At 46.1% G+C, this 27,532-nt stretch overlaps 1 protein-coding gene across 5 annotated transcripts in view; it reads left to right on the top strand.

The window, feature by feature from the left end:
- Nucleotides 1-27,532, top strand: part of thada (THADA armadillo repeat containing) — an 820,576-nt gene that overhangs the window by 196,850 nt on the left and 596,194 nt on the right. For 4 of the 5 annotated variants that reach the window (XM_072510451.1, XM_072510443.1, XM_072510470.1 and 1 more), the window contains 3 exons: nucleotides 3,312-3,444; nucleotides 4,424-4,546; nucleotides 18,030-18,152. In XM_072510451.1, the coding sequence (XP_072366552.1) occupies nucleotides 3,312-3,444; nucleotides 4,424-4,546; nucleotides 18,030-18,152 (379 nt within the window). The remainder of the gene's footprint in view (nucleotides 1-3,311; nucleotides 3,445-4,423; nucleotides 4,547-18,029; nucleotides 18,153-27,532) is intronic. The other variant, XM_072510461.1, reaches the window with a different exon arrangement.

Below are 27,532 nucleotides of genomic sequence, written 5' to 3'. Positions count from 1 at the left end.
TTTGGGAAGGAAACAAGTAGTTTCCAAACCAGGTCTTGCGTGCTGTGCCACGCCTTTGAAAAGGGTTTCCTGGTTTATGGGATCTTGTTATTAAATTGGAACTGCTTAAGGGGGAAATGTATTCAGGGTTATACATAGTGTACTGTAGCTGTGTGGGGTATTTATGTTGGTAGTTGATACAAATGCTTACTGTGTGTGTTTACAAAAATGTTAACTAAATTTGTAGAATAAACTTTGTTTTTGTGCTGAAGGCCTCTGTTGAATAACACCCGAGAGGCAGGCCCTTGTGCTCATCAGGTGAACTCCATGATATACTTTCTAAACCCTGGCCCATAACAATTGCCTCCTAGAACGTGGAGGATGAGACTTCCTCTTCTGATTGTTAGTCACGTAGTCACCGATGACCTGTGATGTTTTCTGACAGAAGACCTTGTCGGCCAGGAGGTCCGTGTCCAACCTCCATGTGGGGCCCGTCTCCAACCTCACATTCACGTAGTCTGGAGTGTGGTCAGAGATGACTATCGTGGAGTATTCCGCTCCTACTCCTGGAAGCAGCGATTTCCCCACTGCAAAGAAGTCGATCCTAGTTTATACCTTGTGGACCGGTGAGAAGAATGAGAATTCCTTCTCGCCGGGTTCAGGAACCTCCATGGGTCCACCATCTGTTCCATGAATGTTCCCAGTTCCCTAGCTATGCCTGCCTTTTTCCACGTTTTGGGGCTTGATCAGTCGGTCAGTGGGTCCTGCACGCAGTTAAAGTTGCCCCTCATAATCAGTCGGTGTGGGTCGATGTCGGGGATTTTCACCACGGTCTTTTTTATAAAGTCTGTGTTGTCCCAGTTGGGCACGTACACATTTACCAGTGCCACCAGTACCCCATCTAGGACACCGCTGACCATGATGTATCATCCCCCTTGGCCCGTAACCGTCCTGGTCTCTATAAACCTTGTCCTCTTACTAATCAGTATGCCTACTCCCCTAGCCTTTGTCCCTTAGCATGAATGGTACATCTGTCCCACCCAGCCCTTACTTACCAGCAGTCTGTCCTTTTCTCTCAGGTGTGTCTCCTGCAGGAAGATTATGTCGTCCTTCAGACTTCTTAAGTGGGTGAAGACTCTGGATCTTGTCACCGGACCGTTAAGTCTCCTTACATTCCAGGTGACTATCCTGGTGGGGGTTTCTGACTCCCCCTTTCCTGCAGGATCAACTATACTTACCTGGTGGACGCGCCCCTGCAGTCTGGGGTTTCCGTTTGTTAGGGGGCAGTGCCAAATGGCCACGGTCACCGTTTTCATCATGAGGTCAGGCCCATGCGCTCCGTGGTTTCCTTTTGTCCAGGGGGCATCCAACATGGCCACCAACTGTGTGTACGTCACGTGGGTGCGCTCCTGCATTCCGGGGTCTCCCTCAGTTTAGGGACCTTCCAAAATGCCTGCTTGCGGCGCCATCTTGTTTCCTCATCCTGCTCCCTGTCTGTTGCCAACTCTTTTTCCCTGTCTGTGCCGTGGCCTCCCTCACTGCCTGCCTTCCCATGCTAGCCCTCCCTGCGAGTACGGTGGTGCCCTCCCAGGGCTGATCTAGTCCTTTGCCTGTGTTCTCTGACTGCCCGTTTTCCCTCTCCGTCCCCTCACTTGCTTTCCCTGTCTTCGCTCTCTCTCCTGTACCCGGTCTTTCTGTTCAGAACGAGGCAGTACAGTCCCGCGCAAACATATAGTTAAGACTGCCAGTCACTGGTTCTGTCTCTTCAGCGATCCTCCCCGACACACCTTCATCACTGCCGTGCTTGTTCTCTGTCCAGGTTGTTAACGAGCGCAAAGTCGTTTGTTTCTGCCGGGTTGTTGAAACAATGACCTTTGCTCTGGCACTTGACCCAGATTCTGGCCGGGAATAACATGCCAAATTGCTGCCCACTTTTGTAGAGCTCCGATTCTGCCCTGTTCAACTCTGCCCTTTTCTTTGCCAGATCAGCCCCAATGTCCTTGTAGACCCAGATTCTGTGTCCTTCCCACGAGCTCGCTTTTGTTTGCCTGCCCACCGCAGGATCCTTTCCTGATCCTGGTATCGGTGCAGCTTTGCTGTGATCGCTTTCGGCTGCTCCCCTGCTTTGGGCTTCGGCCTGACTGACCTGTGTGCCCTGTCGAGTTCTAGGGGGTTGGGGAAACTGTCTCTCCCGACTAGGTTGCCCAGCATTTGGGCAATATAGTCTGTCGTGTCTCTGCCCTCGATGTTCTGCCGCCGTGACCTGTTCCCCTGCTCCTCGACCTTCCCCTTCAGATTCCCTTGGGCCGCCACCAACCTTATCACCTCTGCCTCCAGAGCAACAATCCTTTCACTCTGGTCCGCTGAGGCTCTCTCTCTCTCTCTCTCGAGGCCCTGGATTGCTTTTTCCTGCGCCGCTACTTTCTTCCCCAGGCCATCGATCGTGCGTTGAAGGGAGACCACCTCCTCCGTCACCGCCATCTTCACCGCCACCTGTTTTTATTGCTTCCTTCATGGTGGACAGTTCCTTTTTTAGGAGGATCCTCCACCCGTCCCCTGGTGGGGAGGGGGAGGCTGTTGCTGGTGTTCAGCACCCCGCTCTTGGGCCATCGGGGCTTCCACCTCGCCTCGTGGGTCCTCCGGCTCGTCCGCCCACTGGTTGTGGCCCTTTCCACTACTTCTGCCCTCTCGTCGGCCCCTCGAGCTTCCGTTCGCTGGCATCTTCTTCTCCGCTGTGTCTCCTTCTCTTTGGGGTTCTTTTCCGTTGGCTTTTCAGACCAAATTCTTCTAAAAGTAACTTTTTTGGTTCTAGTTGGGAGGAAAGCCACCTGATGTGCGTCCACTCAGCACATCACCGTCACCGGAAGTCCATCAATATTTTTACTGGAATTGCACAATTTTGAATTGGCTTTTCATTCCAGGATACTGAATCAGGTGTCCGGAGCACAGGCATGAATTATTGAAGATACTGAAGAACTTATTCATATTAGACCCTGTTATGTATTAAGAAATACATCCCTTCCAGTGGAATGTCATATGATCTGTAGTGACGTCTGCAGTGTGTTTGCACAGGCTTCAGTTTTCCATGTTGGATTGTATGAGTAACATCTCATGAGTAAACCTTGCATTGTGTTTGTAAGAAATTGAAGTGTGTGGCACCTCCATACCGTTTCTCTTTGTGGCACATTGAGAATATAACAGAACCTGAATACAGTAAGCTGTACCAACTTGGTCTGTCGACTGAAGATAATGTAAGACTGGCTTTTGAGATGGGAGAGTAATAACAACCAAAACTGAAAGCACTAATGCTTTGCCTTTTTCCCTATTTCTAGTTGTAATAATCGTGATCTGCAGAAATTGCCTCAGCAGTGGCTAGAAGAAGTTCTACTGGAAGTTAAATCCAGTTCCCCTGTATCCAAACTATGTGCCACCCGACGTAGTGCTGGAATCCCATTTTACATTCAGGTATGAGAAGGATGGGTTTATTAGGTGAAATGAATGCCCTGTTGTCTTTGATGAATCTGTGCAGAATTTCTGCTGCTGAAGTACAGGGCGAGGCCAACCCTTATCATTGGAGTGTGGGATCTGTATTTTTTCTATTAAGTAATAATAGGTTAGGTTAAGTGTATTAGCAATGCTAATTTCCCTTTGGTATCCAAAGATGTGAAGGTTAGGTGGGGTTACAGGGATAGGGCTGGGGAGTGGGCATAGATGGGTTGTTCTATCTGAGGGTCCGTGCAGTCTTGATGGGTCAAATGGCCTCCTTCTGCACTGCAGGAATTCTATGGCTTGTAACGCAATGGGACAAAATAGCTTCTAAAATTTGTTACATTCACTTAGAGCTAGGGCGGCATGGTGGTGCAGTGGTTAGCACTGCTGCCTCACAGCGTTCAGGACCCATGTGGAGTTTGCACATTCTTCCGGTGTCTGCGTGGGTCTCCCCCACAACCCAAAGATGTGCAGGATAGGTGGATTTGCCACGCTAAATCGCCGTTTAATTGGAAAAAGAAGAATTGGGTACTCTAAATTTAAAAAAAATATTCACTTAGAGCTGTAGAATTTTATGTAATTTGTTCAGAAAACGCAGATGGTAGTAAATCAACAGCTCTGATAATGATATTTTCTTTACACTTCTGCCTTGGCTCAATTGTCAGTAAAGAAAGGTGGGAAGCTGACCCTCTCAGGATGCCGTGCTATGATAAGACATCAATTTTGGGCTGTTCAATAAAATAACATTTTACTTTAAGAAATGTAAAGTAATCGCCAGCTTAATTTGCGACCGTTTTGCTAGAACGGCAGATAAATATGTATAGAGAAGAAGGAGAGAGAAAATGAAATCAAACCTCATTAAGTCGGATATAACTTGTAGAAAATGCATCCCAATCAAAGGTATAAGGGTAAGGGGTTCTTTAAAATTGTGCATTTCAATTTATCCTCACTGCAGGCCTTGGTGTCTTCGGAACCTAGGGGCTCCAACTTGGGTCTTCTGAAACTGACTATGAAGGAACTGATCTCACTTGCCTTACCATTAGCGATGTGCCAGGATGAACATGCCACCATTCCACAGGTAACAACGTGACACAAATTACCGACGATGTCATTTTGCATTATATTTTAACAGTGGAGCTCATTAGCAATATCCTCTGAATTGCTCTTGTTAATGAGTTATTTCATGTAAGCAGATATTGTATAGTACAATCATTTCTCACTCCGTACAATTCTAACTATTCTCTGGCACTGGCAATGAGTGGTACAATTTCTTTTTCCTGTGCTGTGGTGCACATTTTTATATTTCAAGTTGTGTTTCTTGTATTCCTTGATGAGTTGTCAAAAAAGTAATGCAGCTCCTTTGTGAAATTTCTAACATTATTCACCTCCACTGTATTTCCAGAAGATAGACAGAATTTTGTCAGTGGCTTGTAGTTCCCAATTGTGGAACTGGAAGGGTGTGCCACTTCCGCTCCCTTGCTTTTTCACATTTTCATGTGATTACATTTAAAGTCTTGGCAGCATGCACGGAAACACGTGTGATTCTGTGGTGGGGAAAGCGTTTCAGTGGTGAAATCCACTGTCAACTGACAATACTTCGGCTGTGGGCAGTCTTTAATAATAATAACCTTTATTAGTGTCACAAGTAGGCTTACATTAACACTGCAGTGAAGTTACTATGAAAATTCCCTCGTCACCACACTATGGCACCTGTTTGGGTATTGAGGGAGAATTCAGAATGTCTAATTCACCTAAGAAGCACATCTTTCGAAACTGAGGAAACCAGAGCACCCGGAGGAAACCCATGCAGACACGGGGGGGAGAACGTGCAGACTCTGCACAGACAGTGACCCAGGCCGGGAATCAATCCCGGTCCCCTGGTGCTGTGAAGCAACAGTGCTAACCACTGTGCTACCTCAAAAAGGAGCCTGGACAAACAGCGAGACACTGCATCACGACCACAGCTGTTTCGCCTAACTGCATCCTCATTAACAAAAAGCTTGAGAGCACAATGGTTACAAAGGGTATTTTTCAAAATTAAATTTCACTTGTAAATCTATGTCATTGCAATAGTTTCAGTTTATTCATGTGTTTGTATTTAATACTTGTTAAGACTAGTTTAATTCAAGTGCTCAATACACTGGCATGCCTCACGGTATTACTAGTTATAGGGGAGTTTGGGAAATTTCCTTTGTTGTGGAAGAAACAATTTTGTGTTTTTTGTTCACTATTGAATGTTCATGTTAGTGTCCAATGTTATACCCACCACTGTGTCAGGCATTGCTGCACTAGTAGGATCAGCTTGAATAGCCTTTTGAATTATTTGAGGAGTTGAAAAGAGTAGACAATGGCAATGCAATGGATACATATGTATAGATTTCTAAAGTGCTTTTGATAAGGTACAAATGACTAAAGTCAGGACATACAGAATCAGGGACAGGTAGCAGAATGGAAAGCTAGCTGGCTGCAAGAGAAAAGCTAGAGATGGGGTAAATGTTATCTATTCAGTGACGCAAATCGGGCCCCATAAGATCCAGTTCTGGAACCACTGTTGGATCACAATTTTCATGTTAACAATTTGGACTCTTGATAAACATATTCCAGAAAACTCTGGTAGCAGTCTGATTATGGGAGCCCCAACCCAATTTTACATGCATTAGCAAATTAATTGGGATTCCCTTCCCTTTAAGGAAAGAGGACAGGCAGTTCTTCAGTCGTGGCAGCACCACCAGCTACTGAAGACGATTGTGTGTGAGGAACTCCTGCAGCGACATCCTGGATTGAGATCATAGGGCTCCAACTAACACAGCCTTCATGTTTTGTTCTAGATATGACTTCAGTCAGGAGAGCATTTTTTTCCATTGATTTCAATTTTATTGGGCTGCTTAATGAGATACCCCATCTAAATGCAGCCTTGATATGAAGGGGAGTTACTTCACCCCTAGACTTGAGTTATTTTGTCCATGTTTAGTCCAAGGCTATAATGAGGCCTGGAGCCGAATGGTTTTGAGAATACTCTTCGGATGATTTAATTTAAAGTGAGATTTTTAGCAAATATTTTGGGAGTGCACTTATCAAGATAATTATTTGAAAAACTAATATTACAATTAAAATCTTAGCATTTTTGAATTATCTGTTTACCTTTTCATTCTTATTTTGGTTGAATAGTGAACATTGATTACATAGTTTCAGGGAGCTTTCCTGGAGATGTTTATGCGGGTAAATGTTTGGGTGGCACGATGGCACAGTGGTTAGCACTGTTGCCTCACAGCTTCAGGGACCTGGGTTCAATTCCAGCCTTGGGTGACTATCTATGGTGTTTGCACTTTCTCCCCGTGTCTGCGTGGGTTTCCTCCGGGTGCTCCTGTTTCCTCTCGCAGTCCAAAGATGTGCAGGTTAGGTGGATTGGCTTTGTCAAATTGGTCCTTAGTGTCCAAAAGGTTAGATAGGGTTACTGGGTTATGGGAATAGGGTAGAGGCATGGTCTTTAGTAGGGTGCTCTTTCCAAGGACTGATGCAGACTCGATAGGCCGAATGGCCTCATTCTGCCCTGCAGGGAATTCTATGTGATGAAAGGTGCGGGGGAACTGGATTGAAATGTGCCAATTAATTAATATTTACTCTTGAAGTGTTTCATTTATCAAGCCATTGCTCTGCTGATGTGTTCCCTCACTGTGAAATTCAGTAACTCCTGCCAATAATGTTGCTTAATTATGTCATCAAAACTCATTAAACAAAAGTGTTCAGAAAATCAATAAATCTTTATTGAAAGGAAATGGGTGATCAAAAGGTGTTAAGCTTGATGTTTTGTACTTAACTTATAATGGAACCAAAATACTTTTAGAAAATCAACAGACGGAGTTGAGCGGAGAGAAGTTTTTGAGTGCAATTTTTTATTTCGTGACTCCCATGTAATGCTGGATGTATGAGCTGAGAAATCGAATACTTTAACTTTGATCGCAGCACTCTGAATAAACTGAAGGATAATAAACTACGTCAAGAATTTTTGTGAATGAATAAATAAGGTTGCCATTGAAGTGAAGCTCCAATGCTATGTGGTGCCACTTGAAGCATAAGATTAAATTACAACCTTTTATGATCTCCCAGTTTCCATGTTCTCCTTTATCTGCTATCTTTACCTTCACTCTCACATAACCATCTCGGGTCAAAATCCACTTTTAAATGCAGAAACCAACCCAGAAATACTTGCTGTAAAAAGATGTATTGGATAAACCACTTTGAGAAAGAGAGATCCTTCAGGAACCCAGCTTGCAAATTCTTGCCTGTCAAACTATTGTTTAATCTGCCAGCCTTTCAGAAACTCTTGTTATGATCACAGGCAAAATTGTTTTAACTGAACTGCTTTGTGAGAATACATGAGTCTGTTAACAAATCTAAACTCTCAGTTTCTCCAGAAACTGCTAGCCTGGTCTGTCCCCAGTCAAATCTTTAACTGAACTGAAACCCCAAACCCCAACACTTGACTGCTGTAGTCCCTGGCTCCTCCCATTAACTACACTATGTTACTAAGCTGAAAACAATGTCTCTAATTTTCTACTCCCCGAAGAACTCAATTTAAACAAAATTTCATTTTGCCAACTTCGGCAAACAATATTCATGGTTGGAATGAATTATGATCTTTCTTTTGCAATGCTTTAATTACACGCCTGTCTCTAAAAAGTATCTGCTGCCTTTCAAACCAGGATATTATGTATTTTCTTTTATTCTCTTTTATTCCCTTTTCTTCTCATGTACTTAATGATCTGTTGAGCTGCTCGCAGAAAAATACTTTTCACTGTACCTCGGTACACGTGACAATAAACAAATCCAATCCAATTTTTAAAAACGTGACTGCAGCAGTCACACACTAACCCAGGCTTTTAACCCTTACTGCACCAAATACATATAATACAATATATCAGAAATTCCTACATTCATCACACATCAACGATTGTACTGAACTCGTGACATGCCTACATGCATGCTTACAACTTACAGAATGTAACCGTACCTTGAACAAAGACAAGTATTTGGTCAATGAAAGCGGAATTGAATTATTTGGTCACGTGTTCAGTGGTGAAGAAATAGTACCTGATCAGGCAGCTCACGAGATCAAATGGCAGTTGTTAGCAAGTTGCACAATGCTTATTTTGACCCAGGGAAAACTACCCTGCTAGTCATGGGTACAAGCCTGGTTGCCTCAGCTGCAGTTCTTGTGTAAAAAGATAAAGAAGGCAACCCATCTATCATTGCAATGAAGCAGCATTATTCGCAAACAGAGAGGCACTCTGGGTATCTTAACTTTCATTTCTACTTGTATGGAAATGAGTTTGAAGGAATAATCAACCATAGACTCCTAGTATGATTGTATAACAACCCATGTACCAAATCACCCACTCGAATAAAGCAGTGGTAGTCAACTCATATGCTTGTTTGAGTACCAGCCAGGCAAGCTCAACCCAGTGGATTATCTTTCACAACATTGTTGCTGACAATCAGTTCCATTAGTTGTGAAGAAAACATTGTTGAGCAATACCCGAATTAGGTAAACTCAAATGTGGTGCCAAAATCATCAAAGCGTACCGACATTGAAGCGGCAACGAAACAAAATAAGGCTCTGCACTGTAAGTGATGGCTCTGGAATCATAAAACTGGCGATGAAGAGAGAATCTACAAACACAACTTTCATGCTCTAGAAAGTCTTCGCAATGTTCATAGAAACATAGAAAATAGAAGCAGGAGTAGACCATTTGGCCCCTTGAGCCTGCACCACCATCTAATATCACCATGGCTGATCCTCTATCTTAATGCGACACTCCCATTCTCTTCCCATACCCTTTATGCGTTTAGTGTCTAGAAATCTCATTTATTTCCTCCTTTAAATATATTCAGTGACTTGGCCTCTACAGCCTTCTGTGGTAAGGAATTCCACAGTTTCACCAGCTCTGGATGAAGAATATTCCCCCTCATCTCAGCCCCAAATGGCCTGCCCCGTATCCTGAGACTGTGATCTCTTGTTCTTGACTCCCCACCCCCCACCCCCTAAGCCAATTGGAAAAACATCCCTGCATGCAGTCTGTCCAGCTCTGTCAGAATTTGATACATTTCAATGAGATTCCCTCTCATTCTTCTCAGCTTCAGTGAATGCTGTTCTAGTCAGCCCAATCTCTCTTCATATAACAGTCGTGCCATCCCAGGAATCAGTTTGGTGAACCTTCGCTGCACACCCTCGATGGCAAGTATTTCCTTTCTGAGGTAAGGACACCAAAACTGCACCCAGGTGTGGTCTCATTTAGGCCCAATGCAGTTACAGTAAGGAATCTTTGTTTCTTTATGCAAATCCTATTTCAATGAAAGGCAACTTACCATTTGCCTTCTTAACTGTTTGCTGCACCTGCATACTTCTTTTCAGTGATTGGTGTTAAAGGACATCCAAGTCCCTTTGTAAATAAACATTTCTTAATCTGACATCATTTAAATAATACTCTACCATTCTATTTTTCCTATCAAAATGGATGACTTCACACTCATCCACGTTCATTCCCATACCAGCCTCCCTGAACAGGCGCCGGAATGTGGCGACTCAGGGCTTTTCACAGTAACTTCATTTGAAGCCTACTTGTGACAATAAGCGATTTTCATTTCATTTTTTTTACTGTATCTGCCATGTATTTGCCCACTCACTCAACTTGTGTACATTGCCTTGAAGCCTCTTTACATTATCCTCAGCATTCGTATGCCCACCTAGTTTTGTGTTGTTAGCAAACTTGGACCTATTACATTTGGTTCCCTTATCCCAATTGGTGATATGTATATTGTGAATAGCTGAGGTCCAGGCACTGATCCCTGCGGTACCCCACTAATCACTACCGCCTGCCACTCTGGAAAAACTTCAATTTATTCCTACTCTCCGATTTCTGTCCGTTAACCAAATCTAACCCCATGCCAATATGTTACCCCCCCAATCCCATTTTCTTTACTTTTGCACATTAACCTCTGATGTGGGACTTTTTCCAAAACTTTCTGAAAATCTAAAAATGCCACATCCACTGGTTCTCCCTGAACTATTCTATAAGTTAAATCCACTAAAAACTCCAGTAGGTTGGTCAAGCATGATTTCCCTTTAATAAATCCTTTGCCTGAAGACTTTGCCTAAGCCTGTTGATGTTTTCTAAGTGTCCTGTTATCCCACCCTTTATAATAGAATGTAGCATTTTCCCTGCTACTGATGTTAGGTTAACTGGCCTGTAATTCCATGTTTTCACCCACCCTCATTTCTTAAATAAAGGGGTTACATTCGGCACCCTCTAAAAGAGATAACTGAAGAGATAGCGGATGTGCTAGCTATGATTTTCCAAAATTCCTTAAACACTAGAATGGACCCTTTAGGTTGGAACCTGGCACTTAACAATGCACCTAGAAATCCTGTTTAATACATTTATTAGAGTTTTTTGAGTATGTGGGGTAGATAAAGTGGAACTAGTGCTTGTATTACCAAAAGGCATTCAATAAAGTGCCACACAAAAGGTTATTCAGCAAAATAAGGGCTCATGGTGTTAGGGATAATACATTAGTCTGGAAAGACAATTGGTTAATGGATAGAAAGCAGCCAGTGGGCATAAACGGGGCTTTTTAAAGTTGGCAGGCAGTGAATAGTGGAGTGCCATAAGGATCAGCACTGGGGTGCGTTTATTTACAATCTAAAATAATGACTTTGATGATAGACAGAAAATGATGTATCTAAGATAAAAGCAAATTTCTGCAGATGCTGGAATCTGAAACAAAAACAGAAAATGCTGCACAATCTCAGCAGGTCAGACAGCATTTGTGAATCTAAATTTGCTGATAATATCAAACAAAATATCAAAAAATGAGCTACGTGAGGGAGCAAAGAGGCTGTACAGGTTAAGTGGTTGGGCAACAAGACGGCAGATGGAGTACATTGGAGGGAAGTGTTAAGTTATTCACTTTGGTTGTAACAAAACAATAGAAAAGCAGAATTTTTAAAAAGGTGTGAAACTTGTGTTGACAGAATAATAAAATTCCTACAGTGAAGACGGAGGCCATTCAGCCCATGTAGACTGCACCAACCCTCTGAAAGAGCACACTACCCAGACCCACTCACCCAACCTATCCTCATAACCCCACCTAACCTGCACATCTTTGGACACTAAAGGACAATTGATCATGGCCAATCCACCTAACCACATCTTTGGACTGTGGGAGGAAACCGGAGCACCTGGAGAAAACCCACGCAGACATGGGGAGAACATGCAATCTCCGCACAGTCATCCAAGGCCAGAATTGAACCCGGGTCCCTGGCACAGTGCTGCTCTTGATGTTCAAAGATAATTATTTGTGCTTGTACAAGGAACACAAAGTTAGCATTTTGGTGCAGCAAGAAATAATAACTTCGGACTTAGGCAGGAGGCAGAGGGTGATGGTCTAATGTTCTTTTTGTGACTGGAAACTTGTGTCCAGTGGTGTACCGCAGGGATTGCTGATGGATCCCGTGATATTTGTACTGTACATTATTGATCTAGATGTGAATATCGGTGTTTGATAAATATGGGAACAATGTGTAAGCTATGAATAATAACCGTTTCATCCATTCTTGTACAGTGTAAAAATGCAAACTTCAATTAAAATATTTATAAAGAAAAAGTGTGAAGTAATGCATTTTGGGAAGATTAACAAGGCAAGGGAATACACAATAAATGGCAGAATACGAGGAAGTAAAGAGGACCAGAAGGATTTTAGAGTGCAGGATAGATCCCTGGAGGCAGCAGGACAGGTAGATAAGGTGGTTAAGAAGGCATACGGGATGCTTGCCTTTATTATTAGCCGAGGCAAAGAATATAACAGCAGGGAGGCTATGATGGAGCTGTATCAAATGCCCGTTGGGCCACAGCTAGAGTGCTTTGTGCAGTTCTGGTCGGCACACTGGAATGATGTGATTGTACCAGGAAGAGTGCAGAGGAGATTCACCAGGATCCTAAGGTCGCTGGTTCAATTCCGTCTCGAAGGAAGCCTTATCTCCCTGTGGGCGGCACGGTAGCACAGTGGTTAGCAATGTTGTTTCACAGCGTCAGGGTCCCAGGTTCGATTCAGGCTTGGATCACTGTCTGTGCGGCGTCTGCACATTCTCCCGGTGTCTGCATGGGTTTCCTCCGGATGCTGCGGTTTCCTCTCACAAGCCCCGAAAAACGTGCTGTTAGGTAATTTGGACATTCTGAATTCTCCTTCTGTCTACCTGAACAGGCTCCGGAATGTGGCAACTAGGGGCTTTTCACAGTAACTTCATTACAGTGTTAATGTAAGCCTACTTGTGACAATAAATATTATTATCAAAAAAAAATTATTATATTGCCTGGGCTGGAATGTTTCAGCTGTTCAGAGAGAGAGGCTGGTTAGGCTGGAGTTGTTTTCCTTAGAGCAGTGAATGCTGAGGGGGAACTTGATTAAGATGTACAAAATTGGGGGACATGAATAGGATAAATAGAAGAAACTTCCCTTTAGTAGAGGGGTCATAAACAGGAGGCATAGATTTAACTGGGCAGGTGATTTAGTGGGGATTTGAGGAAAAACATTTTGACCCAGAGGGTGGTGAGAATCTGGAACACACTGCCTGAATGCGTGGCAAAGGCGTGAACCCTCAACATTTTAAGACGCATTTGGGTGAGCACTTGAAATGTCATAGCTACGCACAAGGCTACAGAGCAAGTGCTGGGAAATGGGATTAGAATAGGTAGGTGCTTGATGGCTGGTGCAGACACAATGGGCCTAAGGGTCTCTTGGCAGTGCTGGAAAGCTCGAGGACTAAGGAGCAGGAGTATCCATTCAACCTTTCGAGCATGTTCTGCCATTCAATAAGAATATGGCAAATTGGGATTAGATTAGGAAGGCAAAAGGCCTGTTGGTCTTTATTGGCCAATCTAAGGATTGGTGTACAGGAATTAAGAAATCTTGCTACACATTTAAGAAAAGATATCCTTGCATTGGAGATGTTACAGCAAAGGTTCACTCAGTTGGTCCCCAGGATGAAGGGTTGACCTGTGAGAGACTGAGCAAATTCTCTGGATTTTAGAAGAATGAGAGGCGATCTCATTGAAGCCGGAATCCTGACTAAGTTTGATAGGGCAGACACTGAGAGATTGTTTCAGTTGAGGGGGTTGTGGGATCTGGGGAGTGGGCAGGCTGTTCAGTCATGATCACTTTGCTCAATGGAGCAGGCTATATGGTCTGCTCCTGCTCATATTTCTTGTGTTCAACAGCCAAGTGGCACTGGTGGAACCCAAACCGAGCATTGGTGAACAAATTATTGCTGTGTAAGTGCTACTCAGTAGCACTGTCAAATTCACCAGCTATCACTTTGCTGATGATTGAGAGGAGGCTGATGGACAGTAATTGGGTTTGTCCCTTTTTCTGGACAAGGCATACCTGGACTAATTACCACATTGTTACATGGATGCGAATGTTGTAGCTGTACTGGAACTACTTTGCTCAGGCTGTAACTAGTTCTGGACCACAAGTTTGTTAAGACCATAAGACATGGAACAGAATTAGGCCATTTGGCCCATCGAGTCTGCTCCGCCACTCAATCATGGCTGATATGTTTCTCATCCCTATTCTCCTGCCTTCTCCCCATAATACCTGATCCCCTTATTAAGGGATGTTGTCAGACCCATGGCCTTCGTACTCTCCAGTATTTTCAGCTGTTCCTTGATATTATGTGGTGCGCATTGAATGAAGAGAAAGAAAGCAGTGCGTTATAATCAGACCTAAGTAAAACTACAAGTTGTGGATCAGGTCAAAGCTCTGGAATCCTGCCATATACAGTTGTGAGTGATGGTCGACAATTTAGTATTTAATAAAGGAAGAGATTCCATTACCATTCGCATCCTCAATGACGGCAGAACTCAGCATCTGATGCAAATGACAAGACTGGCACTTTTAATGATTCAGCTTTGTTTTAGTGGATGATCATTCTTGGCTCTCTTCCTGGGGGCCTCACCATCACAGATGATAACTTAAAACCAATTCTGTTCACGCATTACATCACAAACTGATTGTGCAGGGCTTCCGGTAGCAGCCATGACCTGCTAGGTCGCGCGAACGGCAGCTCCCGCCGGGATCGGTTTTCCGGGCCGCTAAAAGGAGTGGCGGCGGTAATTGACAGGAGGGACGGGCGCGAGAACGGACCTGGGAGAGGCTCCCCCCGGTGGTGCGTGGAGAGAACCAGGAGCGGAGCCGGCATACGCGCGAACCCGGGGAAGAAGGTCGAGAAGGTCCGAGAGGACAAAATGGCGGCCGGAGAAGATCGGGAGGTGTGGGCCCAGTGGGCCAGAGAACAGCAGGAGCTCCTTAAAAACTGCTTCATGGAGCTGAAAACAGAGATGCTGGCCTCCATGGAAAGAATTGTGGTGACCTAGAAGGCGCAGGAGAAGGAGATCAAGGAGGTGAGGAGGAAGGTGGCGGAGAACGAGGACGAGATCCTGGGCCTGGCGGTGAAGGTGGAGGCGCATGAGGCACTCCATAAGAGATGGCAGGAGAGGCTGGATGACCTTGAGTGCAGGTCTCGGAGTCATAATCTGCGGATCCTGGGCCTTCTCGAAGGAGCGGAGGGGACGGACGTGAGCACGTACGTGGCCACAATGCTGGGGACGCTGATGGGCGCGGGGGCCTTCCTGCCGCCCTTGGAGCTGGATGGGGTGCACAGGGCTCTCGCCAGAAAGTCGAGGGTAAACGAGCCACCTAGGGCGATGGTGATACGGTTTCAGCGCTTGGCAGACCGGGAGAGCGTCCTGTGGTGGGCGAAGAAAGAGCGGAGCTGTAAGTGGGAGAATGGCGAGATCCGAATTTATCAGGACCTGATAACGGAGCTGGCGAGGAGGCATGCAGGTTTTAACCGGGCGAAGGCGGTCCTCCACAGTAAAGGGGTGAAGTTTGGGCTCCTGCACCCGGCGAGACTGTGGGTAACATACCAGGACAGGCACCACTATTTTGATACGCCAGACGAGGCGTGGTCGTTCATCAGGCAGGTGAAGCTGGACCTGAACTACGGGACAGTTGTATGGGGGCGAAATGTGTGGGTGGGGAGGGACCGAGGGAAGGACGGCAGGTAAAGCATAAGTTTATGGGCATGTCTGCCCTCGTTTGGTTGGAGGTTTTGTTGTTTATTTTGCTTGTTTTCCAGGTGTTTTGTTTTCCAGGTGTTCGGTGCTAGGGGTCGGGAAACACCCGGGACGGGCTGTCCGGCGCATGGGGAGGTCCCAGATGGTGCTTTCCCCTCTACCCTGCGGGGGAGGGGGGGGAGTAGGGTGGCCCGAAGGAGGCAACAAGTTAAGGGTTGGTATACAGAGGCGGGAGCGGCCGGGGTCAGCATGTGTGAGCTGACTCACAGAAGCACAATGAGGGGGAGTCGGGCGGGGGGGCCGCCGGGGGGAGAGCTGGAGGAGGGAGGCGGGGGCACGCGCCTGGCCGAAAAAGGGAGATGGCTTGTCGGCGGGATGGGGGGGTGGTCAACCCCCCGACCAGGCTGATCACGTGGAACGTGAGGGGCCTGAATGGGCCGGTCAAGTGGTCCCGCGTGTTCTCGCATTTGAAGGGGTTGAAGGCGGACGTGGCCATGTTGCAAGAGACGCACTTAAAGCTCGCGGACCAGACGAGGCTGAGGAAAGGTTGAGTGGGACAGCTGTTTCACTCAGGGTTAGACTCCAATACCAGAGGGGTGGCCATTTTGGTCAGTAAACGAGTGGCATTTGAGGCGGGGAGCATCGTGGCGGACAAGTGGGGCAGGTATATAATGGTGAGTGGCAAGCTGCAGGGGCCCTGGTGGTGTTAGTGAATGTATATGCCCGAACTGGGATGATGCGGACTTTATGAGGCGTGTTGGGTAGGATCCCGGACTTGGGAGATAAGTCACCTGATAATGGGAGGGGACTTTAATACGGTCTTGGATTCGGTCTGGGATCCGAGCTTGGATCGTTCCAAGTCCAGAACGGGAAAGAGGCCGGCGGCGGCCAGGGCCTTGTGGGAGTTCATGGGCCAGATGGGAGTGGACCCCTGGAGGTTTATGCGGCCAAGGACGAAGGAGTTTTCCTTTTTCTCGCATGTCCATGGAGTCTATTCACGAATAGACTTCTTTGTGCTGAGTAGCGCGTTAATCCCGAGGGTGGAGAGGGTCGAATACTCGGCCATTGCGGTCTCGGTCCATGCCCCGCACTGGGTGGACCTGCGACTGGAGGCGGAACGGGGTCAGCGCCCTCTCTGGCGACTGGATGTGGGGCTGCTGGCGGACGAAGAGGTGTGCGGGCGGATAAGGAGGAGTATTGAGAATTATGTGGGAGCGAATGACACAGGAGAGGTGACGGTGGCAGTGGTTTGGGAGACTCTGAAGGCAGTCATTAGGGGAGAGTTAATCTCCATTAGGTCCCACAGAGAGAAGAAGGAGAGGGCGGAAAGGGAGAGTCTGGTGGGAGATATACTCAGGGTAGATAGGAGGTACGCGGAGGCCCCAGAGGGGGGGCTGTTGAACGAGCGCCGGATATTACAAGCGGGAGTTTGACTTGCTGCTTACCTGGGCCAACTATGTAAATTCTATATGAATTCTGTGGTGAGTGGCTCACTTGATTCTTCAATGTCTTTCAACCGCCTAATCGGGTATATATCGGGAATTCTTCACTTGCCTGGAATGGTGCAGACGCATCAACAGACAAGATGCTCAACTCTATACAGGACAAAGTGATCTGCTTGGTAGACACCTCAGCCACCCTCTCCATCAGCATCATGCCATGGCTGCAGTATTTGTTCCAGTGTTCACTGACATTGTTAATGGCTCCCTTAGTTCTGGCACCATTCCTATATTCCTTCATAAGTTAATCATTGTCCGCCAAAGAGGGCAACACGGTAGCACAGTGGTTAGCACAGTTGCTTCACAGCTCCAGGGTCCCAGGTTCGATTCTCGGCTTGGGTCACTGTTTGTGCGGAGTCTGCACGTCTCTCCATGTCTGCGTGGGTTTACTCCGGGTGCACCATTTCCTCCCACAATTCAATGATGTGCAGGTTAGGTGGATTGGCCATGCTAAATTGCCCTTAGAGACCAAAAGGATTAGGTGGGGTTACTGGGTTAGCTTAGAAGTGTGGGTTTAAATGGGGTGCTCTTTCCAAGAACCAGTGCAGACTCGATGGGCCGAATAGCCTCCTTCTGCACTGTAAATTCTATGATTCAAAACTTAAAAAGCTCTCTGTTCCCTCTTCAAACTGCTTACCTGATCATCAAGATGTTCCACTTTCTGGCGCTTTTTCCCTGAATCCTTTTGCCTTGCTATTGTCGTACATTTAGATGTTTCCTGGAATCCTAATTATTTTACTACACTTTTGGTCACCTCATCTACTATTGTCCAGTTCTCCTCTATAAACTGTCTAACATGTTTTTATGTGGTACAAATGTGACTTTTTATTGTCTTTTGGCAGGTGTGGATAAATGATCTTTTTGCAGAAAAAGTTTCTTGCACTTCATGCTTTTGTTCACAATTGCTTATGTACATTTATTTTGTCAGGTGCATGCTTTGAATATCTTGCGAGCGCTGTTTAGAGACACCAGATTAGGTGAAAATGTAATTCCGTATGTGGCAGATGGAATACAAGCCGCCATCCTTGGTTTTACGTCTCCTGTATGGGCAGTAAGTCATAACCTTTTAACACTTTGAAGTCTGGTAACTGGATCTTTTCCAAAAACTAATATGATCAAAATCAAAAAGAAAGATAAATGAAACCAAAATATGCACAAAATCATAATATGATACCAATTATTGCTAAATATTCATTTGCATTGTTTACTCAATCCTTGGCAGGTTCATATGATGATGCTAAAACTGAAATGATCCATGTATAAAACCTAAATCTATAACCTCCTGGCAAGAGCACTGCAGAGCTGGTTAGCTTAGAATTTTGGAGCTTTACATTTTGACTTCCAGTTAATTCCTACTTCAGCAACCTTTTTATGTATAGAATCACCAAAGATAGTAAAAAAGTTCTGATGTAAAAGTCGAATGTTCTGCTTATTGTTTTAACAGGCTACATGTTATTAGATAGTATGTTTATATTTTGAATCACTTGCAACAATCTTCAGCAATGTAAATGAGCTTATCTTATTGCAAATTGAATTTTAATCACTGAAATGGTATATGGGCAGAGATCAGGAAAATGGTTAGTTGGATTGAGCCCTTGTACAGTTTTAGTTGCAGTCATATTGCCACTATGCATGCTTTTTCGTCTGTACCTATTTGATTGTATTTAAGGTATTTTTTAAAATCGGAGTAGAAAACACAATTAATAATATCAGAGTCCGGCTTTTGTTGCCAGTTCTGTGGGAATTGATATAACAAATTAGTGTTTATAAGTATTGTGAAAACTATCTTATTACTGATAATTATTTAACCTTTAAAATTAGTATTTCAATGTGATTGAAAGAATTTGAAGCACACATTGTTGACTCACAGCAGTTTGTTGAAAGTTTCACGTGAAGCCTGATGTGTTGGGTGTTCTGGATCACATACAGGTCACCAACACTTGAAGTAGTGCAACACTATTTTATTAAAAGGTTAACTATTTAAACATACTTGAACTGTGGGTAAATACGATACCAGCTTTAACTAAAGACCTTTGCCTTGTCCTAACCAGTTGATGCACTCAGCACATGGTGAATGTCTGTGTTGCAGGTTGTGAGATCTGTGCTCCTAGCTACCTGCTACTCGAATGAGCGGGAAATCTGATGCCCCCTGTCTTTATAGTGCGTGTGCTCTCACTGGTGATTGGCTGCGGTGTTGTGCATGTTGATTGGTCCCACTGTGTGTCCATCAGTGTGTGTCTGCACCATGATATACTGGTGTATATTATATCATCCCCCCTTTTATATAAAAAAATGTGTCTGCGTGACAATAAATAGTGTGTGATGAATGTTCCTGACAACGAGCGTGCAAAATGTTTACAGGAATATGTACATAAAACTCAGCTATTTACATGGGATGGTGCCTGGTGCAGACAGAAAACAGTGTGTAACACAAATAACGAGATGAACACTATGTACAAACCACTTGAACGATTAAATGGAAGAACAGAACAGATCAGAGAGTCCATTAGTGCAAAGTTCACAAATCAAGTCTCTGAGGTGGGCGACCAATTCTGGTTGACCGCCTCAAGGGTGGGTCAGGAGCCACCGGCTGAGGAGCTGGCTGGACTGCGTCAGTGAGGAGGATGCAGAGTAACCGGATTCTCTGCATAGTCCAGGTCAGGGACAACAGGAGGGCGTGGCACTGGCGGAGGATCACGTAGCGAGCGCGGAATGAGACAAAGGGCACGCCGATTATGGCGCGTAATGGAACCAGGAAGAGCGGGGAGCCACCTGCTGAAGAAACACAGCAGTTGCAGACAAGCCACCATCCGGAAGATGGATGCGGACGTTGTCATCTGGAGCCAGAGCAGGGAGATCAGCTGCACGGACGTCATAAGTCGCCTTGTGCAGTGCACGAGACAGTTGCATTCATTGAAGGACCGGAACGTGATCGAGGTGTGGGACGTGAATGGACGGCACCGTCGTCCTCAGGGTGCGACCCATGAGCAGCTGGGCTGGCGACAGGCCAGTGGACAGTGGGGCCAAGCGATAGGCCAGCAAGGCGAGGTAGAAGTCGGATTCCGCATCGGCAGCCTTGCAGAGGAGCCGTTTGACTATGTGGACGCCCTTCTCCGCTTTGCCATTGGATTGGGGGTACAGGGGACTGGATGTCACATGCACAAAGTTGTACCACCTGGCAAAGTTGGATCATTCCTGGCTTGCGAAGCAGAGGCCATTGTCCGACATCACAGTGAGTGGGATGCCGTGTCAAGCAAAGGTGTCCTTACAGGCACGGATGACTGCAGACGACGTGATGTCGTGCAAACGTACCACCTCCGGGTAGTTTGAAAAATAGTCTACAATCAGAATATAGTCCCTGCCCAGCGCTTGGAACAGGTCGATGCCGACCTTGGACCAAGGGGACGTGACCAACTCATGGGGCTGTCGGGTCTCACGTGGTTGGGCCGGCTGGAACCGCTGACAGGTGGGGCAGTTGAGTACAGTGTTGCCGATGTCATCATTGATGCCGGGCCAGTACACTGCCTCTCGGGCCCGTCGGCGGCACTTCTCCACGCCAAGATGGCCCTCGTGTAGCTGTTCCATGACGAGCTGGCGCATGCTGTGCGGGATAACAATGCGGTCCAGCTTCAGGAGGACACCATCGACTACCGCCAGATCATCTCTGATGTAGAACTGCGGGCATTGGCCCTTGAGCCACCCGTCTGTTAGGTGGCGCATGACACGCTGTAGCAGGGGGTCAGCTTCAGTCTCGTGGCGAATTTGGATGAGGCGTTCATCCGTGGCCGGTAGATTGGAGGCCACGAAGGCCACATGGGTGTCAACCTGGCAGACGAATCCCGCTGGGTCACACGGGGTGTTTACTGCCCTGGACAGAGCGTCGGCTATGATCAGGTCTTTGCCCGGGGTGTATACGAGCTGAAAGTCGTATCGCCGGAGTTTGAGCAGAATGGGCTGGAGGCGAGGCGTCATGTCGTTCAAGTCTTTTTGTATTATATTGACCAGCGGGCGATGGTCGGTCTCGACGGTGAATTGGGGAAGGCCGTACACATAATCATGAAATTTGACGACACCGATCAACAGGCCCAGGCACTCCTTTTCGATCTGCGCGTAGTGCTGTTCCGTGACAGTCATGGCGCGTGACGCATATGCAACGGGGGCCCATGATGAGGCCTCATCGCGTTGCAGGAGCACTGGCCCAATGCGAGATTGGCTGGCATCGGTCAAAATTTTTGTCTCTTTCGCTGGATCAAAAAAGGCTAAGGCCGGGGCCGTGATGAGTTTGGTTTTGAGTTCTCTCCATTCGCGCTCGTGGGCAGGAAGCCATTGAAAGTCTGTCGTCTTCCTGACCAGGTTCCTGAGAGCTGTGGTATGAAAGGCGAGGTTTGGGATGAACTTCCCTAGGAAGTTGACCATGCCCAGAAATCGGAGGACTGCCTTCTTGTCCTCTGGCTTTTTCATGGCTGTGATGGCAGCCACCTTGTCCGCATCCGGCCGCGCACCCAACTGGGAGATGTGGTCCCCTAGGAACTTGAGTTCCGTCTGGCCGAAGGAGCATTTGGCTCTGTTGAGGCGTAGGCCCTGGTCCTGTATGCGTTTGAACACGCGCTGGAGGCGACTGATAAGCTCCTGCGGGGTGGTGGACCAAATGATTATGTCGTTAACATAGACGCGAACACCTTCAATGCCTTCCATCATTTGTTCCATGATCCTGTGGAATACATCTGACGCCGATATGATCCCAAACGGAATTCTGTTGTAACAATATCTGCCGAATGGGGTGTTAAAGGTACACAGTTTCCTGCTGGATCTGTCTAGTTGAATTTGCCAGAATCCTTTCGAGGCGTCAAGTTTGGTGACGAGCTTGGCACGAACCATCTCGCATGTGATCTCTTCGCGCTTGGGGATTGGGTAATGCTCCCTCATTATGTTGCGATTCAGATCCTTTGGATCAATGCAGATTCTGAGCTTGTCGGAAGGCTTCTTTACGCACACCATGGAACTGACCCAGTCAGTTGGTTCCGTAACTCTGGAGATCACTCCTTGGTCTTGGAGGTTCTGCAGCTGCTGCTTGAGGCGGTCCTTGAGGGGTGCTGGGACTCTGCGAGGTGCATGCACCACAGGCGTGGCGTTCTGTTTGAGTATGATCTTGTACGTATATGGGAGCGTGCCCATGCCTTCGAAGACGTCGCGGTGCTGGTCGATGATGGCGTTGAGTTGCGCCCTGAAGTCAGCATCCTGGAAGGCAGACGTGTCATCAGGAGAGAGAGAGTGAACTCTTTGAACGAGGTTTAGCAATTTGCACGCCTGTGCACCAAGCAGAGAGTCCTTCGAGGAGCCCACGATCTCGAAACGAAGGATGGCTTTTCGTGACTTGTGCATCACTTCGAGTTGGCATGAGCCAGTAGCAGGAATGATGTTGCCATTGTAGTCCAATAGCTGGCAGGCCGATGGGAGACTAGTTGGTTTGACACGAAGGCTTTGGAAAGCAGACCACGCCATGAGATTGGCAGAGGCACCAGTGTCCAAGCGGAATCGTATTTGGGACCGGTTGACCGTCAGGGTGGCACACCACTCATCGTCTGGATCGATGCTGTATACCGACAGCGGCTGGTGTCTTTGCTTCGGGGACAGCTTGTTTTTCTTTACGACGCCGACTTGAAAAGGCGCTTTCGGGTCCTCCGTGTCACTGCTGTGTGGGAGGTCGGAATCGGACTCAGTGACCGTGGGTTGAATTGCCCGAACATTCCTGCGAGGCTGGCTGAAGCGATATGAATTGGAAGGCTGAGCTGCTCGACAGCAGGCAGCATAGTGGCCAAGTCTTCCACATCGTAGGCATTGTTGAGATTTTGCGGGGCATTGCCGCTTTAAATGGGCGGAGCTACAGTTGCCCCACGTCGTGACGTCAGCACGTTCGCTGTGCATTCGCGGTGCGGTCCTGCGTGGTGCGTGCCTGCGCATTATGTTTCTCCATGTCGCCGTCCCCTCGTTTGGTGCGTACAAGCGCGAGAGTCCTCGAAAAGCACGCAAAATGGCCGCCCTCATCCAGGCTGAGGCCCTGGAGGTGTTCAATCACTTGGACCAGTTCCGCCTCGTGGGGACCTTGCCGCGCTGTTTCAGCCGCTTGTATATCGGAGTACGGACTGGTGGCATTTTCATGTAGGACACGGGTCTCGATGGCGGTCGCTAGGATGAGTTGCTTTACTTTGAGGAGCTGCTGACGTAGGGGGTCCGACTGAACACCAAAAACGATCTGGTCACGTATCATGGAGTCGGAGGTGGGCGCGTAGCTGCAAGATTGCGCAAGGATGCGGAGGTGCGTTAAAAAGGATTGGAAAGGTTCGTCCTTACCCTGCAAACGCTGCTGGAACACGTAGCGTTTGAAACTTTCATTCACCTCTACGCTGCTGTGAGTGTCAAATTTGAGGAGAACCGTCTTGAACTTTGTCTTGCCTTTGTCATCTGCAAAGATGAGAGAGTTGAAAATATGGATGGCATGGTCCCCTGCCGTGGAGAGGAGAAGAGCAGTCTTTCTGGTGTCCGAGGCGCCCTCACTGTCCGTGGCTTTGAGGTAGAGCTGGAATCGCTGTTTGAAAATCTTCCAGTTGGCCCCGAGGTTGCCGGCGATGCAGAGCAGCGGCGGCGGGCTGATGTTGTCCATGTTGCAGGATGACGGAATACTGGCGGAAGGCAGATCACTTGCAGGTAAGTCTACGAAGTGCTAGTATGCAACCACCCTTGGTATCATGATGTGTTGGGTGTGGATCACAAACAGGTCACCAACACTTGAAGTAGTGCAACACTATTTTATTAAGAGGTTAACTATTTAAACATACTTGAACTGTGGGTAAATACGATACCAGCTTTAACTAAAGACCTTTGCCTTGTTCTAACCAGTTGATGCACTCAGCACATGGTGAATGTCTGTGTTGCAGGTTGTGAGATCTGTGCTCCTAGCCAGCTGCTACTCGAATGAGCGGGAACTCTGAATGCCCCTGTCTTTATAGTGCGTGTACTCTCACTGGTGATTGGCTGCGGTGTTGTGTATGTTGATTGGTCCCACTGTGTGTCCATCAGTGTGTGTCTGCACCATGATATACTGGTGTATATTATGACAAAGCCCTTCACAAAGCTCAAAGATTGCTTAGCTGAAGCAAAGTCAAATTGCATGAAAAGAGATGATTTAAAAAAAATCTGGCTGTCTTTTTGTGGAGTGAGATATTTGTGCAAATGTCTCTGAATTACCAACCAAATCAAACAAACCTACTCTAAAATATATAATTAAAGTTGCCAAAACACAAGTATAATCTAGAAGTCTCCAAAAGACATATTGGCTATAATTTGATTACCAAAGAAAAAATTCCTGTTTATTTAAATCCTTAATTATCAGGTTAAAGGAAAATGAGATGTTAGTTGTGGTTTACGTATGGTCCACGTGTTTTTGATGCACAAAAATGGATTTACTGACTAAAGGCTAAAATTGTGAGATTTTTTGAACCACTATCGTTCAGTACACTTTTCAATTGTCCTGAATGCAAGTTTAGTTATGATTACATTTATTCACTAACTTTGGACTCGCTTCAGCAATCCGCGATAGGACTTCAGTTTACTGGAAATAAAATTGTATACTTAACTGCACGGAGGATAAGGTTGAATCCATTTGGGTGGAAATCAGGAATAGTAAGGCGAAAAAGTCACTGATAGGAGTAATCTATAGGCCACCAAATAGTAACATTATGGTGGGGCAGGCAATAAACAAAGCAATAACAGATGCATGTAGAAATGGTACAGCAGTTATCATGGGGGATTTTAATCTACATGTTGATTGGTTTAACCAGGTGGTCAAGGCAGCCTTGAGGAGGAGTTTATAGAATGTATCCGCGATAGTTTCCTCGAACAGTATGTAATGGAACCTACGAGGGAACAAGCGGTCATCGATCTGGTCCTGTGTAATGAGACAGGATTGATTCAGGATCTCATAGTTAGGGATCCTCTCGGAAGGAGCGATCACAATATGGTGGAATTTAAAATACAGATGGAGGGTGAGAAGGTAAAATCAAGCACGAGTGTTTTGTGCTTAAACAAAGGAGATTACAATGGGATGAGAGAAGAACTAGTTAAGGTAGATTGGGAGCAAAGACTTTATACTGAAACAGTTGAGGAACAGTGGAGAACCTTCCAAGTGATTTTTCACAGTGCCCAGCAAAGGTTTATACCAACAAAAAGGAAGGACGGTAAAAAGAGGGAAAATCGACCGTGGATATATAAGGAAATAAGGGAGAGTATCAAATTGAAGGAAAAAACATACAAAGTAGCAAAGATCAGTGGGAGACTAGAGGACTGGGAAATCTTTAGGGGGCAACAGAAAGCTACTAAAAAAGCTATAAAGAAGAGTAAGATAGATTATGAGACTAAACTTGCTCAGAATATAATAACAGATAGTAAAAGTTTCTACAAATACATAAAACAAAAAAGAGTGGCTAAGGTAAATATTGGTCCTTTAGAGGATGAGAAGGGAGATTTAATAATGGGAGATGAGGAAATGGCTGAGGAACTGAACAGGTTTTTTGGGTCGGTCTTCACAGTGGAAGACACAAATAACATGCCAGTGACTGATGGAAATGAGGCTATGACAGGTGAGGACCTTGAGAGGATTGATATCACCAAGGAGGTAGTGATGGGCAAGCTAATGGGGCTAAAGGTAGACAAGTCTCCTAGCCCTGATGGAATGCATCCCAGAGTGCTAAAAGAGATGGCTAGGGAAATTGCAAATGCACTAGTGATAATTTACCAAAATTCACTAGACTCTGGGGTGGTCCCGGCGGATTGGAAATTAGCAAACGTGACGCCACTGTTTAAAAAAGGAGGTAGGCAGAAAGTGGGTAATTATAGGCCAGTGAGCTTAACTTCGGTAGTAGGGAAGATGCTGGAATCTATCATCAAGGAAGAAACAGCGAGGCATCTGGATGGAAATTGTCCCATTGGACAGACGCAGCATGGGTTCATAAAGGGCAGGTCGTGCCTCACTAATTTAGTGGAATTTTTTGAGGACATTAACAGTGCGGTAGATAACGGGGAGCCAATGGATGTGGTATATCTGGATTTCCAGAAAGCCTTTGTCAAGGTGCCACACAACAGGTTGTTGCATAAGATAAAGATGCATGGCATTAAGGGGAAAGTAGTAGCATGGATAGAGGATTGGTTAATTAATAGAAAGCAAAGAGTGGGGATTAATGGGTGTTTCTCTGGTTGGCAATCAGTAGCTAGTGGTGTCCCTCAGGGATCAGTGTTGGGCCCACAACTGTTCACAATTTACATAGATGATTTGGAGTTGGGGACCATGGGCAATGTGTCCAAGTTTGCAGACGACACTAAGATAAGTGGTAAAGCAAAAAGTGCAGAGGATACTGGAAGTCTGCAGAGGGATTTGGATAGGCTAAGTGAGTGGGCTAGGGTCTGGCAGATGGAATACACTGTTGACAAATGTGAGGTTATCCATTTTGGTAGGAATAACAGCAAAAGGGATTATTATTTAAATGATAAAATATTAAAACATGCTGCTGTACAGAGAGACCTGGGTGTGCTAGTGCATGAGTCACAGAAAGTTGGTTTTCAGGTGCAACAGGTGATTAAGAAGGCAAATGGAATTTTGTCCTTCATTGCTAGAGGGATGGAGTTTAAGACTAGGGAGGTTATGCTGCAATTGTATAAGGTGTTAGTGAGGCCACACCTGGAGTATTGTGTTCAGTTTTGGTCTCCTTACTTGAGAAAGGACGTACTAGCACTGGAGGGTGTGCAGAGGAGATTCACTAGGTTAATCTCAGAGCTGAAGGGGTTGGATTACGAGGAGAGGTTGAGGAGACTGGGACTGTACTCGTTGGAATTTAGAAGGATGAGGGGGGATCTTATAGAAACATATAAGATTATGAAGGGAATAGATAGGATAGATGCGGGCAGGTTGTTTCCACTGGAGGGTGAAAGCAGAACTAGGGGGCATAGCCTCAAAATAAGGGGAAGTAGATTTAGGACTGAGTTTAGGAGGAACTTCTTCACCCAAAGGGTTGTGAATCTATGGAATTCCTTGCCCAGTGAAGCAGTAGAGGCTCCTTCATTAAATGTTTTTAAGATAAAGATAGATAGTTTTTTGAAGAATAAAGAGAATAAGGGTTATGGTGTTCGGGCCGGAAAGTGGAGCTGAGTCCACAAAAGATCAGCCATGATCTCATTGAATGGTGGAGCAGGCTCGAGGGGCCAGATGGCCTACTCCTGCTCCTAGTTCTTGTGTTCTTGTGCACCTTGTTATTTTGCTGGCGAATATTTAAAAAACGTGCAGCCAGAATCAACAGTCCTGAAAAACCAAAATCTCAAATTTAGACCTCATGGTTGTGTATAGCTGGGGGCAGGCAGTAGAGTAGATTGTACTAGGTCATT

Source organism: Scyliorhinus torazame, chromosome 1, assembly GCF_047496885.1.
Source record: "Scyliorhinus torazame isolate Kashiwa2021f chromosome 1, sScyTor2.1, whole genome shotgun sequence".
NCBI lineage: Eukaryota > Metazoa > Chordata > Chondrichthyes > Carcharhiniformes > Scyliorhinidae > Scyliorhinus > Scyliorhinus torazame.
The sequence above is the reverse complement of the archived record's forward strand: the minus strand, read 5'-3'. Positions and strand labels throughout refer to the sequence as shown.